The sequence below is a fragment of the Macaca nemestrina genome, chromosome 4, assembly GCF_043159975.1.
Source record: "Macaca nemestrina isolate mMacNem1 chromosome 4, mMacNem.hap1, whole genome shotgun sequence".
Lineage (NCBI taxonomy): Eukaryota > Metazoa > Chordata > Mammalia > Primates > Cercopithecidae > Macaca > Macaca nemestrina.
The window spans coordinates 118,918,319-118,934,643 of record NC_092128.1 but is presented as its reverse complement, the minus strand read 5'-3'; the positions used below and the strand labels follow the sequence as shown (position 1 = coordinate 118,934,643).

The following is a 16,325-nucleotide window of genomic DNA, read 5'->3' as shown; positions in this document are numbered from 1 at the left end:
ACAGTGTAAAGCTAAAAACTTCGAATCTAAGAAGAACAAGACAAGGATGCCCACTCTAGCCACTTTTACTCAACATAATACTAGAAGTCCTACCAGAGCAATTAGTCAAGACAAAGAACAGGCATCCAAATCAAAAACAAATAAGTAAAATCATCTTTCCAAAAGCACGATCTAATATACAGAAAACACTACAGACTCCACCAAAAAATCCATTAGAATTAATAAACAAATTCAATAAAGTCATATGATACAAAATCAACATACAAATATCAATTTTGCTTCCATAAAATAGCAGTGGGTTATCAGAAACGGAAATTTTAGACAATTTCATTTACAGTAAGATCAAAATGAATAAAATACTTAGGAATAATTTTAACAAAGGAAGTGAAAGATCTGTATACTGAAATCTATAACATTTTGATTAAAGAAATTGAAGACAAATAAATGGAGAGCTATCCATGTACATGGATTGAAAGAATTAATATTTTAAAATGTCCATATTACCCAAAGCGATCGACAGACTCAGTGCTATTCCTACAATTCCATTGTCATTTTTTCACAGAAATAGAAAACCAGAATACCAAAATTTATTTAAAGAAAAACAACAACAACAACAAAAGACCACAAATAGCTAAAGAAATTAAGCAAGAAGAACAGTGCTAGAGGCCTCACATTTCCTATTTTCAAACTATACTACTATGCTATCGTAATTTAAAAAGTATGGTACTTGTATAAAAACAGAAATACAGATTCATAGAAAAGAATAGACAGTACAGAAATAAACCCACACACATATAGTCAATCTTTGACAAATACACCAAAATTAAAACTAGGAAAAGGACAGTCTCTTCAATATATGGCTTTGGGAAAACTGAGTATCTACATACAAAAAATTAAAACTGGGTTCTTATCTTACACCATACACAAAAATCAACTGAGCATGTATTAAAGATTTAAACATAAGATCAGAAACCAAGAAACTTGTAGGAAAAAAAAAAAGAAAAAAGAAAAGAAAAGCTCCTTGACATTGGTCTTGGCAATGTTTTGTTTGTTTTTTGGATATGAGACCAAAAGCAGAGAAAACAGAAGCAAACATAGAGTGGTACTATTTCAAATGAAAAGAGTTTCTGCACAAGAAAGGAAAATACCAACAAAGCAGGCAAACTACAGAGGGGAATAAAATGTTTGCAGCCATATATCCAATAAGGGGTTACATCCTATATATGGAATTCATAAAGCTAAATAGCAAAATAATAATAATTAAAAATAGACAAAAAACTTGAACAGACTTTTCTCAAAAGAAGACATGCAAATGGCCAATAGGTATATGAAAAGATGGTCAACATTATTAATAATCAGGGAAATGTAAATAAAAACGACAATGAGATATCACCTTGTACTCGTTAGAATAGCTATTGTTAAAAGGACAGAAGATAACCAGCAATGGCAAGGATTCGGAGAAAAGTGAGCCCTTATACACAATTGGTGGGAATGTAAATGTACACACATTGTGAAAAACAGTGTGGAGGTTCCTCTACAAATTAAAAATGCTACTACCACCTGATCCAGTAATCTCACATCTGTGTGTGTATCCAAAGGAAATAAAATCAATATCTGGAAGCGTATCTGGAAGTACTATATTCACGACAACATTATTTACAAAAGTCGGGAACATCACACACCGGGGCCTATCATGGGGAGGGGGGAGGGGGGAGGGATTGCATTGGGAGTTATACCTGATGTAAATGACGAGTTGATGGGTGCTGACGAGTTGATGGGTGCAGCACAGCAACATGGCACAAGTATACATATGTAACAAACCTGCACGTTATGCACATGTACCCTACAACTTAAAGTATAATAATAATAAATAAATTAAAAAAAAAAGTCAAGATACAGAAACAACCTAAGCATCCCTAAGTGTATAAATGGGAAAAGAAAATGTGTATATCTCTCTCTCTCTCTCTCTCTCCCCCTGTTTCCTTGTCTCTCTCTCTCTCTCTCTCTCTCTCTTTCTCTTTCTCTCTCTCTTCTCTGGGTGTATATGTGTGTAATGAAATATTATTCTGCTTGAAAAATAAGGAAATCCTTCCATTTTCAACAACATAAGTGAATCTGGAGGACTTATGCCAAGCATAAAGTGAAATAAGCCATGCATGGAAAAACACTACTTCTTAATGAAATATTAAAAAGTTGAACACATAGGAAGAGACAGTAGAAAGGTGCCAGGCTGTGGAAATGGGGAGATACTTGTCAAAGGGCAGAAAATTTCAGTTATACAGGACAAACAAGTTCTGGAGACCTAATATACAGCATATAGGGCTGCTATAGTTTGGATGTTTTGTCCTCTACAGAATTCATGTTAAAACTCAATCCCTAATGAAACAATATTGAGAAGTGTGACCACTGGGAGGTGAACGAGTTTATAAGGTTAAGTGACCTTATAAAAGCACCTGATGAAGGACCTTCACCTCTTTTTGGCCTTCTGACTTTTGCCTTATGAGGACACGTATTCCTCCCCTCTGGAGGGCACAGGGTTCAGGTATTCATCTTGGAAGTAGGGTTGGCACCTTCGGCAGGCACCTGCACCTGGCAGTACCTTGATCTTGGACTTCCCAGACTCCAAAACTCAAATGTCTGCTCTCTGTTCTTCATAAATTATTCAGTCTGCTATAGCAGCACAGTGGACTAAGAGAAGGACTGTAGGTAACGATGCTGTATTACATATTTGAAATTTGTTAAGAGGGTAGATATTAAGTGTTCTCATCACACCCAGGGAAAACAATGGCAATTATATGACATCATCAATATGTTAATTAGTTTGATTGTAGTCATGACATCAGAATATTTATGTATATCAAAACACATGTTGAATTCATTAAATATATACCATTTTTATTAATTATACCTCCATAAAACTGGAAGGTGGGGAATTGGGCTATATTTTCATGCCAGGTTGGTTCTCCTTCATGATCTGGCTAGGTAAGCCAACCTTGATGTTTTTAAAATGAATTTTCAACCTCCATAAAATTTCAGAATGATATGCCCTAGGAAGACATATGATAGCAGAAAAAGGCTTCATTTATTTAGCAACATCAAATAAATTGATATTTCTTAGAGCTTGAAGCTTTCTCCTTCAATAGATACCAAAGCATTTCTTATATGAACCAATTCTAGAGAAATCTTGCCAAACTGTAAGATATATTTCTGTGCTTTTATTAGCCAGGGAGTACTAAACACATATTTCTTAAGAGCTTAGGGTCATAAACTTCCCCAAAGAAAGAAACAGATGGGAAGCAGTAGGAGTGGGGGGAGAAGCACTGAACAGAAAAATAAATATCTAGTCTTTTCTGCAAATCAAGCAATATATGTGTACTAGTTATAAAAATAAGTAAATAAAAGGTGTGATCATGCAATGCTCAGCATGAGAGTTGGATGTGTAATTTACATTTTCCTGATTCTCTCCTTGATGTCAGCTCTGAGAGTCACTTCTAGTCTCTCTGTTGAGAACTCCAAAGGACCGGCAACAAATCTCTTTAACCTATTGCTCTGAACAGTAACCATCATCATAGTCACAAATAGTTACTGTGGTTTACCATCTGCTGGACACTGGGCTAGATGCTTAATGTAGTTTATTTTATTTACTGCTTTCAATGACTCCATGAGACAGACATTATAATCGGGACAATTTTCAGATGAGAAGGAAGCAGGCATAGAACATACAAGGCCAAGTGTTGGGCGGCTGCAGAAGCAAAATTCAATGCTTGTCAGTCAGACTCCGGAGTCCCCACCTTGACCACTGTGCCACAGGTTTGGGCATCCACGGAAAGCTGAGAGCAAGGATGTACCAAAGAAAAGTATGTCAGGGTCTGCAGTGAACCAGGTCATGGCTATAGAGCATCGGCCCCTTCATCCAAGTGAGGAGATGCATTGTGAGGGGCTGGGCATAGGGAAATTCCACAGAAAGTAATGAACGCCCACATATTGTTAACTACTCAACATAATCCCACCTTGTGTTGAAAATAAAATGCAATTTGTGAACTTCAGGATTGTGCAAATGGTAGTTTTTATTATCAGATTCCGGAATATGAAAGTATACAATGGTCCAGGAATTTGGATATTGCAAAAGCAAATTCATGGCACCTAAAAAGAATATTCAAGTGAGTTTCCAGGAAACAACCAGCAAATGATGAGACCATTTTCTAACACAGACCTTCTCAATTCCCATTTGCTATCCCACTGAAAGGGCGTATTCATTTGATGAAGAAAGATAGAAAAAAAGGAATCTGTTTTGTTTTCCATACTTTTTGACACCCCTCAGACTCTCTACTGGTGTGAAGTCCAAAGATGCACTCTAGTGATTAGAATCCAATTTATGGCATGTAACAATAGCCTTTATTAATTCTTTCAATGGCATTACTTGCATTAACAATTATAGCTGTTTTATGAAATGCAAGACAATTAACTCCATTTCTTGACAAATGTTGCCTCCAATTAATGCTTTGATTCATTCAAATCAAATTAATTGTAGTTCCCAGACTGATTACAGACCACCTTGTCTCAAGACCATTGCATATACTCTACCCTCTTGCTGGAGTTTTCTTCCTACTCTCAACGTCATAGCCAGCCTTCACTCTCAACACCCATCTTCAAGATTCACCATGACAGGTGTCACTACTGCTGTGATAAACATACAGCTACACAGAGAAAAAGACATCAAAGCAATATTCTAGAGGAAAACATAATGGGTTTCAGATTACAGATGAATTCTAATAATCTTTTAAAACACTGTTGTAATGTTAAAATTTTATAGAATTTTCAGTTTGACGAATATGAGTGAATCTAGCAAAAGGTAAGTGTTTTATTTCTGCAAAATTCAAACGATGTTTGGGAAATGTTGGCTTATGGCAAAACAGTTTACTAGTTTGTAGAACCAGCTTTGCAAGTTCTAAAGTTACTTCCCAGAAAAACTCTTAAAATCAGTTTATAAATCAATATGCAATATGTGTCTTATTCCAAGACATTGACATTCCTCTACTCACCAATAAAAGAATGTCAGGTTTCCCCAGCAGGGCCAGGGCTGTAGAGAGTTTCCGCTTGGTTCCCCCACTGTAGGTGGCCACAGGTTTGTCCGCATGGGCTTCGAGGTGTAAGCGCCTGATGAGATCTCCAGCAACCTGGAAGAGAGGGATGTGCATGTGCACACCAGCATTCACCAAAGTGCCCACCAGAAACCTGGTCTCAGTCCTCACTCCTGCTTCTCCCTCCCACTAGCCCTGCTCATCTTCACACATACAATCAAGTACATCTCCTGAAACATCCCCCTTCACCATACAGGCAGTAATTGAGAGTGAACAGGTGGGAGTTTTCTGTGGCTGGAGACATCTAAGTGACGGTCAAAATAATCACATCTAGAGTTCAGGGAGCAGGGTGGGCAAGAAACACACTCGAGGTTGGAGGTCCAGATAAATACCCACGTTAAGGTGAGCAGAGACGGGAATGCCAAAAAGAAAACTGAGAAGGAAATAAATAGGAATGAAACTAATGGAAAGAGGTGTCAAAACTTAAAGGGAGAAGACAACCGAAGTAGAACACTTTCTTTATTATTTTAGATTCCGGGTGTCTATGTGCAGGTTTGCTACATGGGTATATTGTGTGATGCTGAGGTTTGGGCTTCTAATGATCCATCACCCAAGTAGTGAGCGTGGAACCCAACAGGTAGTTCTTTACCCCTTGTCTCATGCCCTACCTCCACACTTTTGGATTTCCACGTGTCTACTGCCACCATGTTTGTGTCCATGTGCACCCAATGTTAAGCTCTCCCCTATAAATAAGAGCACATGTATTTGGTTTTGTGTTCCTGTGTTAATTTGCTTAGGATGATGCCTCCAGCTGCATCCACGCTGCTGCAAAGGATGTGATTTTGTTCGTTTTTATGGCTGGAGGGAATTTTCAATATTAACACAAGGAAAGAAATAACCCTTTCACATTGAGAAGCCACTGTTAATGTTTGCAAACTCAGAGTTTGGTTTATAAAGTAACTAGAGGTGGGGAGGGGAATGGGAAATGTTTCTTATTTGCAACTGCTGAAAACCACTTTGCCAAGTCCCAAGGATGGTGGCAGCATTTGTCAAACCTCACCCCCCCCACCCCAGGCACAGGAGAGTTCAGACTGTACTCAAAAGCCTGGGGTTCACAGCTTCTTTATTCTTCCCTGCTTTCCACCCTGCCAACTTGTCCTACATCCTAGAAGGCCCAGCCCATATCTCTCATCAGAAAAAGTAATTGTCACTTCATCTGTGTGTCGTATGTGTCACCTCTTCTGTGTATTATGTGTCTATAGAATGCTTCTATTTAGCATTTCCCACTGTAATTTGTACCACACTACATTTTCTGTTTCCAGTCTGTCTCCTATGCTGGATTAATTCTTCTTGGGGTCCAAGGTAAGCAACTTTTTCGTTTCCAACTTAGCATAATTTAAAAATGTTGCAAACAATTTTATTTAACTCTTATGACCATAGAAGTATTAATATAGATTCATTTTTTAGATATCATCATTTAGCCAAATTGACCAAGGTCATATTTTAATTCAAATTTAGGAGAAGAGGGAAAACTTCCTTAGGACTAAAAAGATGGGTTAATAATTGTGCATCCCAAATAACTAAATAAATATAAACCAATGTGTATACTCTTTTTGACAAGTGCATAAAAGTTAGGATAATAACAGGATAATGAAGGATAATGAAGCATTAAGAACCTCTACAAATATTAGGATAATCATTACGTCCCCCAATAAAATCTTTCAACAGAAATTGTTATATGGCTTTACTTGTACAACTTCAAAATATATTGCAGATGAATGAAGAGGGTCAAGGACTGGTCTTATGGTGAAATAGTATAATTCTAGGAAATGCAGATTTCCAGGCCCCAAAGATACATAAAGATGAAATATTTAATCTCCTCCTATCTGCCTAAGAAAATCTTATCAAGGGCAGTAGTTGGTCTTATTGAAAGTAAAGTCATTTTCCCCAGAATATTTTATATGAATCATCCTTTTTCCTGGCTCCATTCAGACCAATTATTTCAATTATCACAAGTTGAATAAAAATTCACTTAAGTGAATTCTAAAATATCAAGACAAAACATTTTATTCCTCACAAGCAAACCCACACAAATATTAAGAGAAGGGTCATATAAATGAAGAAATATAAATGCCTGGCATTTCAGGAATTAAAGAGATAACAGAAGTAGTAATGTAGCTTCATCCAAATTTTTCTCAGAAAAGAATGGCCAAGAAGCGTAAATCAGTGGTAGATAAACACTCATAATGAGAGATGAAGGAAGGAAACCAGGGAGGCTTCCTGGAAAAGGAGGCACACGTCTCCATAAAAGAGAAGAAAACTAAGAGCATTATAGACCCTGTTAGAAAGCTTTATCTGTCGGGAAAAAGCCAATGCAGTCCTTACTTAATGTCATCCATATGTTCTTGGAGACTGCTTTAACTGAATCAACATTTAATGAAACCAGTTTTACCATAAGCTGATTGGTAGAAACAAAAGTTCCTATGTCATATGTCTGGTCACAAAAACATCTCCAAACTTCTAAATAAAAATAACTACTTCTAAGAGCAAACACTGAAATAAATGTGAGCTACACATACATTTGTGAAAGATTAACAAAAACATGATTTACCCAATTATTCCAGTTCAGGGTTGAGGGTGGTCAGAGTCTATGCTGGAAGCTCAGGGCACCAGGCAGTAACAGCCCTGGACAGCATTCCATTCTATCACAGGGTGCACTCACATGTCCACATGTACTCACCCACATGGACTCAATTTAGACACACCAAAGAAACTAATGTACACAGCTTTGGGACATGACAGAAAACAAGTGTACCTGGATAAAACGTACGTAGCCATGGGGAGAGCGTGCAAACTCCTCTCCGACAGCAGTCCTGGCAGAAAATCAATTTTATTTTTCCCATCATTGTAATGAAACAATGTTGAACTAAACAACGTTATTTGGAGACCTGCTGTACTAACAGTGGTGAGGCTGGCAAAAATGACAAATTGTGAAGTCGATTTTTTTTTGGTTATTTTTAGACCTATAAATATTACAAGAAAAAGAGAATGAAAATATGTGTGTGTGTGCATGTATTAGAAAGAAATTTTTAGTTACTCTCATCTATATTATTCAAAGATTAGCAATACATAAATGAAAGCTGATAAACTGACAAACGAAATAAAAAAATAATAATATAAGCACTTGGTTCTGGAGAAATGCACCTGAGAATATATAAGTTACATTTTGAATAAACTTGCCAAATTATTATTGCACATTTTTATGAAGTTAGGAAACATATGTCATGTTTTCCCAGTTTCACAAAAGGTTAAATATTGCAGCCTGCAAATTCTGGATTGGTTAACCATAGGAAAGATTCCAGAGTATACAGGAACAAATGTATTAGTTTGATCCAATGTTTTCTGAATGTCATGTTGTCAGAAAATAACTGAAAATAGCCTAATAAGAAGTATTTTGCTGTAGTCTTTTCTGCACTCAGCAATACTGTCAAAGTAATGGCAAAAGCAATGCCTTTGCAATCTCGGTTGGCAAAATACTGCCTAAAATCCCAAAATGTCAAAAGTTCACAGAATCTCTCTGCAGTTTGGTATTTTTCTCTCATGAAGCTCTAGAAATTGTACCATATTTAAGGCAAGTTACTGGAATGCATTTGTTTTGGGATGCTTTCATTTGGGGATGTATTCGTTTTGGGATGAATCCCAATGGGATATGCACTGGGATGCATAGATCCAGTGCTTATTCATGTTTGGCACATAGTAGGACTTCTATAAACATCACTGGAGCCAAAATAAATTGCCCTGAGATTCACACATACATCTGCTGGACTCCAAAGCCAAAATGTTTCCACTAGCACGCATAATGGCCAGGTCAACATTTTCTGTGAGGTTAAAGATCAAAACAAGTAGTAAAGTAGGGAAAGGAAACCAAGGATTTCAGATGGAAATGTTTATCCTGGCCCTTCCTCTGAAGATGACCTCCTGTCCCCATTCCTACTATCTTATAACTTCTAGCTCCTTCTAGCTCAACTGACTGTGTGAATGGAAGAAAACTTAAAGATAAAAGTCATGCCTTTAGAGAAGACAGGGGGAAGCAAGACACAGTAGGGATATTCCCTGGTAGGCGTGTGCAGGTATTAACAAAACGAAGATGATGAGGGGCCATACCTCTTCTATACCAGGGAAAACTAACACGCAGAATTTGCCAAATCTCTTCCCATTTAGAAGTATTGTTTGTTCGTTATAGTATGACACTACCTTTAAAACTACCTAGCATGATGGACTCCTACACATTTTCTCTAGCATCCCAGACTGTGTAGCCCTCATCTCTTGCATCATCTGGTAATAACCAAGTGATATAACTTGATATAACATGTTATACAAGGTTAATTAAATTCAGGCTCAAATATGCACACTGCACAAAACTGTGCAGTGTAAATCATGGGAAAATTGAAAATCATGACGTTAACTTGCCGAACCTAAATTCAAGCTTTATAAAGTGGCATCTTATTCTTACCTCATCAAATTTTTGAAAGGTTGGGGAAGTGAGCAATTTGACCATACATAGAAATGACCAGCAAGTGGAGCACAGGTGGGTGGCTCAGCCACAGCATAGGCTCTGAGGGTGCCAGGGAGGGAGGAGAGGGGACTGTAAGGCTGAATAAAGGAGCCTCCCAGCAAGCACAGAGGGTCTTCCATTTAGAATCAGAGAACATACAATGGTGGCTGTCCATGTTACAATGAAAATAGATGGCAGCCTGAAGAAAACAACTAAGGTGAGCAGCAGATGTGTCTAAAGATTACCCCCATATCTATGAGTCCTGAAAGACTCATGAGGCGCACATGTTGAGCCCAACTCCAGCCCAGTGGAAAGCCAGCCAGCAGGAGGAGTTCCATGTTAGAGAAGTCATGCACTAACCCCACACAGTTTCCACTTCTTTGGCCACCCCAGGGGTATAAAAATAAGACTGAACTGTTAATACACCAAGAATTCCATCTTATAGAACTAACAACCTGGATAAAATAAATGTCAGAGTAATGTCTTAGTCAAGAACTTGTACCCTGGAGCTGGTTTATATGGTTTCAAAGCAAAACCTTGCCAAATACTAGCCATGTGAATGTGGCCAAATGGCCTAATTTCTCTGGTGTCTCAGTTTTCCTGTGTCTCTGTGTCTCAATTAAACTGTGTCTAATTTCTCAGTTTGTAAAATGGGAATAAGCATCTACTTCATATGGTTGCTGTAAAATACTTAGAACGGTACCTGACATGGAATAAATACTGAAAGATAAAACTACTGTTTTCCATTATTTTATAATAATTCTTTCTGGACACCTTGTGATAAGCACCCCAGAATGGATATGCCTGTTCTATAACTTAAATATCCCCCAAATACATAGAAGAGAGAATTTTTTTCCAGAAAAGGAGCTAACTCCTTTGGGAACAGATGCAAAAGTGAGCTGACATCTTAGAAACAAGAGCAAGTAGCATTACTGTCTGCAAAATCAGTTACAGTTGTATAAAGGAAATGAAGGCAGTTCCTAATTGGTTACCATTTAAATAACTTTTCTTGGTAGAACAATTCAGAAAAACAAAGTTGTAAGACAGCTGAATATCAAGACACAATTGCCCTGAATGACAGAAAGCACCGACTCTTACTACATTAATGAAAGCTTTTCTCATAAGCATGTTTCCCTCAAAAAACAAAAGCGCCAGCTTAAAGCCTTTGCCAAGCACCCGCCTCTTTCATCAAAAACTAACAAGGAGGAGCTGACAGAGATAAACACCGATTAAAAATTGAGCCAACAATTAGTCATGGATGCCAATAACTGTTTAACTACAACCAGCAGGTCTCTGTGGGGTGGTCAGTTATCTTTGCTCTATTAAGACAGGAGATGGGAAAAGGGGCCAGAGTCCTTACAATGAGGTGCAGACATTCTGTTTAGTTTCACTTAAAGTTAGAAAGCATAAACAAGAACAAGTGCTGAAGCATTATAAAAACAGAACAGAGAATGAATGTTCATGGACCAGTGAAGGTGAAGGCTATTAGTGTTGTCTCCTGTGAGTCCTAGAATGTTCCCTCTCCCGCAGAATCTAATTGCAAATGCATCATATAAGCCACTTATTTCTGCTTGTAGTTCAGAATCCAGAAATCTGAGGAGCACGCACCCCAGACTTTCCATAATGAGATGCAGAATAGGTAAAAATGTGCCTAAATAACTGCAATTTTGGTGGCTCACGGTACAACATCCTGAGCTGTCAATCAATGCTGTCCGCTCTGCTTCGCTGACCTCTACTCGCACAGAAGAAGTGGCAGCTGTCTTTTGCTCTCTCACTGCTCCACCTGCCTCTCTCCTGTCACAGGCAGTGATTGGGGTATGGAGGTCTGCAGTTCCTGCCACTCCTTCATTCCCCTAAGGCCACCCAGAAAGGAATCCCCTGGCAGTAGGAATCTGTCCACCCACTCATCAGGAAGTCATTCCTTCCAACAATCCCCCAGTTTCCACACGTATTTTGTGCCCACTCTTTCATAAGCCCTGAAAATACAGAGTTTGTGATATTTCTTCCTGAATACAAATTAGTCATTCAATAAATGTAAAAGGTATTTAGAGAGGAAGAAAAGAGCAAGGGGGATACAAAGTTATAAATGATGTATTTATGTTTTAACTCTGACCACATGACTGCCTCACACAGATGCAGTTTAAATATATTATGTAAATAAGGCAAATTTATTTAATGTTTTCTTCAGTATAATCACATTGGAAAATCTCTTGCAGGTAAGTTTATCTGCTACTACAGTTTCTTCTCCTCACAGGGTGAGAGAGCTGCCTTGGAGCCAGAGGTGGTCACCAAGCATTCCTCAATGGGTCCCTTTATCTAGAAGACCCCAGGGAGATTTACCTCAGGGATGCACTGCCTTGGAATCCCGCGTAAGCTACAGTAATAATGGAGATGTTCCCAACCAGTCAGAAGCTCGTCCAGGGCATCCTGCTGGGGACAGTAGCCAATGAGCACGCCTGCAGTGCCAGCAGAAGACAGGTCCACAGCGTCCCTGCAGAGAGAAGCAGCACAGGCTGAGAACAGCAGCTTCCCAAACTGGCATCAACCCATTTTTAAAATGTGGCTCATCAATAACAAGTCCACTGCAGTTTATTCAAAACAATTAGTTCATTTCACAAGAATAAGTTCAATTCATGAGAAATGAAGGATACAAGAAGTCACCCCAAAATAGGCCTCTTTGGCATATGCATTATTTTGAGCTAAAGGCAATTGAAGACACAGGAAGACCAGAAAACACAGGAAAAGCTCTTTACCTCTCCTTAACTGCCTAAATATTGAGTATAAATTGTCTTCTTTTGAAAAGGAAATTCACATTTATGAAGGAAATTTCCATTTGTAAAGATGTCTCCCTACCAGAAAGAGAGCTACTTTCCCAGACAACTCTGAACCAGAGAGACTCTTATCTGCGTAATGAGACAACCCTAATCCAGCATACATTTCCTCCCCTCACCTTCCCATAGCTGGCCTCCCCTGACCGGGATCCCCAAATCCTTTTTGCTTTGTTTAACCTCATACGGTGTATAAGCCTCAATCATCTGGGAAGCTCCTTGAGTCTTATTTTTTGTGTGAAACTCCTGTGCATACATACATAATAAAACTGGTTTTTTTTATTAGTATGTATTGCTGAATCAGATGGAAAGACTATACTGAGTTTTATAAGATTCTGCCAAACTGTCTGCCAAAGTGGTTGTACCATTTTGAATTCTCATCAGCAGTAAATGAGGGTTCCTATTGCTCCACATTGTTGTCAACATTTAGTGTTGTCGATGTTTTGTATTTTATTCATTCTATTAGGTATAGAAATGCATTGCATTGTGGCTGTAATTTGCCATTCTCCAATGACATATGATGTCGAGCATCTTATCATGAACTTATTTGCATCTGTCTTCTTTGGTGAGACAGCTGTTCACATCTTTTGCGCATGTTTTAGCTGTGTGTTTTCTTATGGTTTAATTTTAAGGATTTTGCATACAAGTTTATGTATACAAAACTTTATGTATTTTGTAGACAAGTTTTTTACGAGACATGGGTCTGCAAAATTTTTTTCCCAGTCTATGGATTGACCTTTTAATCTCTTAACAGTGTCTTTTGCAGAGCAGAAATATACTTTAATGAAGTCAAACTTACCACCATTTTCTTTTATGGATCATGCTTTTGATATTGTATCTAAAAAGACATTGTCACATCCAAAGTCACCTAGATTTTATCCTATGTTATTTTCTAGAACTTTTATAATCTGCATTTTACAATCAGGTCATAGATCCACTTGGAGTTAATTTTTGTCACAGGTATAAGTTAAGTGCCAAGATTCATTGTCTGGCATGTGGATGTCCATTTGTTCTGGCACCATTTGTTGCAAAGATGACGATTTTCCCACATGATTGCCTTTGTTCTCTTCTCATATATTAGTTGACTGTATTGGTGTGGGGCTATCTCTTGAAGTTGCTGAGCCTTTACAGTAAGTCTTAAAGTCAGGTAATGTCAGTCTTCAGACTTTGTTCTTCCATACTGGGCTGCCTGTCATGGATCTTTTGTCTTTCCACATGTACTTGAAAATCAGTTTGTTAATATCCACAAAGTAACACTGGGATTTTGACTGGGGTTGTGTTAAACCTAACATTCAAGTTGGGAAGAACTAACATCTTGTTGATATTAAATCTTTCTACCCCAAAACATGGAATATCTATTTATTTGGAGCTTTTTTCCATTTATTTCATTAGGATTTTGTAGTTTTCCTCACGTAATTTGTTAGATTTATAGCTAAGTATTCCATTTTGGGGATTGTTAATGTAAATGATATGTTTTTAAAATTTCAAATTCCAATTATTCATTGTAGATATATAGGGAAACATATGACTTTTCTATATTAACGTTGTATCCTGAAACCTTGATATAAATGTTTATCAGTTCTAGGAGCATTTTTTTTGACAATTCTTTGGGAGTTTCTACATATATAATCATGTCATCTACAAGCAATAACAGTTTTATTTATTCCTTTCCAATCTGTGTGAGTTTAAGTCCCTTTTCTGCTCTTATTGCATTATGTAGGACTGCTTGCCAGCAGAGTATTGAGATAAGAATGGAGAGAGAGGACATCCTCGTCTTGTTCCCAAATTTAGGAGAAAGGTATCTAGCTTCTCATGATTTAGTACGATATTACTTGAAGGTTTATTGTCAGTGTTCTTTATCAAGTTAATGAATTTCCTTTCTGTTCCTAGTTGGTTGAGAGTTAGTATCATGAATGAGTGTTTCTTTTGTGAAAAACTTTTTTATGCATCTGTTAATAGGATCAAACTATTTTTTCCTTTTATTCTATTGATGTAATGGATTATATTAATTGATTTTCAAAAATTGAATAAACCTTGCCTATCTGGAAAAATTCCTGCTTTGTCATAGTATATAATTCTTTTCATACATTGTTAGATTCAATCTGATACTTTGTTGAGAATTTTTGCATGTATATCCATAAGAGACACTAAGCTATAGTTTTCCTTTCTTGTAATGTCCTTGTCTGGTTTCAGTATTTTGGTAATGCTGACCTCATAAAAATAGTTAAACCATATTTGTTCTGTATCTATTTTCAAAGGACATTTTAGTAAATTGATATCATTTCTTTCTTAAATGGTAGAATTCACCAGTGAGACCACCTAAGTCTAGTGCTTTTGCTTTTATGGTCATTAGTTATTGATTCAATTTCTTTCATTGTTATATACCTATTTGGATTGTCTATTTCTCATTGTATGTGTTTGGGTAAATTGTGTATTTAGGGAATTGGCCCATTTGAAGTTATTCAAGATGTGGGCATAGAGTTGCTCAAAATATTTCCTTATTAATATTTTATTGTTCACGAGATTAGTAAGGATGACATCTTTGAGTTTCGATATTACTAATTTGTATTTTCTTTTTTTCATCGGTAATCTCACTAGGAGTTTATCAATTTTATTTATTTCATCTTTTAGTTCATTGATTTCAACTTTCAGTTTCATTGATTTTTCTCTATTATTTTCCTTTTTACAATTGTATTGATTGCTCCACCAATTTGTATCATTTCTTTTCTTCTGCTTACTTTCAATTTAATTTGCTCCTCTTCCTCTAGTTTAGTAAGGTATAAGCTTAGATTATCTATTTTAGTCTCTCATCTTTTCTAATAGATGCATTAAATTCCATTAATTTTCCTTTAAGCACCACTTTAGCTGTATCCCACAAACTGTGATAGGTTTAAATTTCATTTTCACTTAAGTTTAATTTTTGTAATTTCCTTTCTGATTTCTCTGACCTATGTGTTACCCAGAAATATGTTGTTTAATCTCCAAATATTTGGGGATGTCTAAAGCTATCCTTCTATTTTTTATTTCTAGTTTAATTCCATTGTGGTTTGATGGCATAGTTTGGATGATGTCTGTTCCTTTACCGTTAAGCTGCATTTGGGATTTTAGTGTGAGGTTTGAGTTTATCTGACTAGAAGTTATGTTGTGCTTACTGGTGGCTGTCTCAGTGGTGTCAGTTCTAGTGTCCTTGGGTTTATATCCAATTGTCTTTGAGTTTGCCTAGAGATTCCATCTTAGAGTCTGAGGCTTGTAGATCTTCTAGTCCTTGGTTATTACACAGGAGTTCCACCGAAGTGGTGGTGAGGAGCTGGTTGAGGGGAAGAGTTGTCTATTCTCACAATCATGTCTCAGTCTTCTAGTGCCTGAGCTGGGCATTCCCCTTTCCCCAGGTCAGTTAGGCTCTGGAAAAACAGCTTCCCCTTAGGGCTGGTCTTTCTAAGCCTTACAGAGAGGTCTGGGCATATTTTCATATAATTACTTCATGCTGAAAGCACAAAGGGATTTTTTCCCCAGTCTTTACATTGAGAATCTGGTAGGGTTCCTATAGGTAATACTCACCAGTGAGGAGCCCCCAAGGCTACTTTCAAGTTAGTCCACACTGAGCCTACATTGCTTTTTGATTACAGTTGATGTGTTCCTACTGATCCTGGCTCCATCTGGTGACTTCTGCTTCTAGGTCTCCTGATTCACAGGCCTGGGCTTCCTTCTATTATAGTATTTATGATATTTTCCGTATCCATAGAGGATGGGTCTAGGACTCTCCTTGGACACTAAAAATCCACAGATGCTCAAGTCCTTTATATAAAATAGTGTAGTATTTGCTTATAACCTACATACGTCTTCCCAAATACTTCAAATAAT

The 16,325-nt window shown here is 37.3% G+C and overlaps 1 protein-coding gene across 4 annotated transcripts in view; it reads right to left on the bottom strand.

Moving 5' to 3' along the window:
- LOC105492357 (ATP binding cassette subfamily A member 13) overlaps nt 1-16,325 on the bottom strand; it is a 454,445-nt gene that overhangs the window by 61,210 nt on the left and 376,910 nt on the right. For all 4 annotated transcript variants that reach the window (XM_011759379.3, XM_024796198.2, XM_024796197.2 and 1 more), the window contains exons 51-52: nt 11,977-12,127; nt 5,043-5,177 (exon numbers count right to left, since the gene is read on the bottom strand). In XM_011759379.3, the coding sequence (XP_011757681.2) occupies nt 5,043-5,177; nt 11,977-12,127 (286 nt within the window). The remainder of the gene's footprint in view (nt 1-5,042; nt 5,178-11,976; nt 12,128-16,325) is intronic.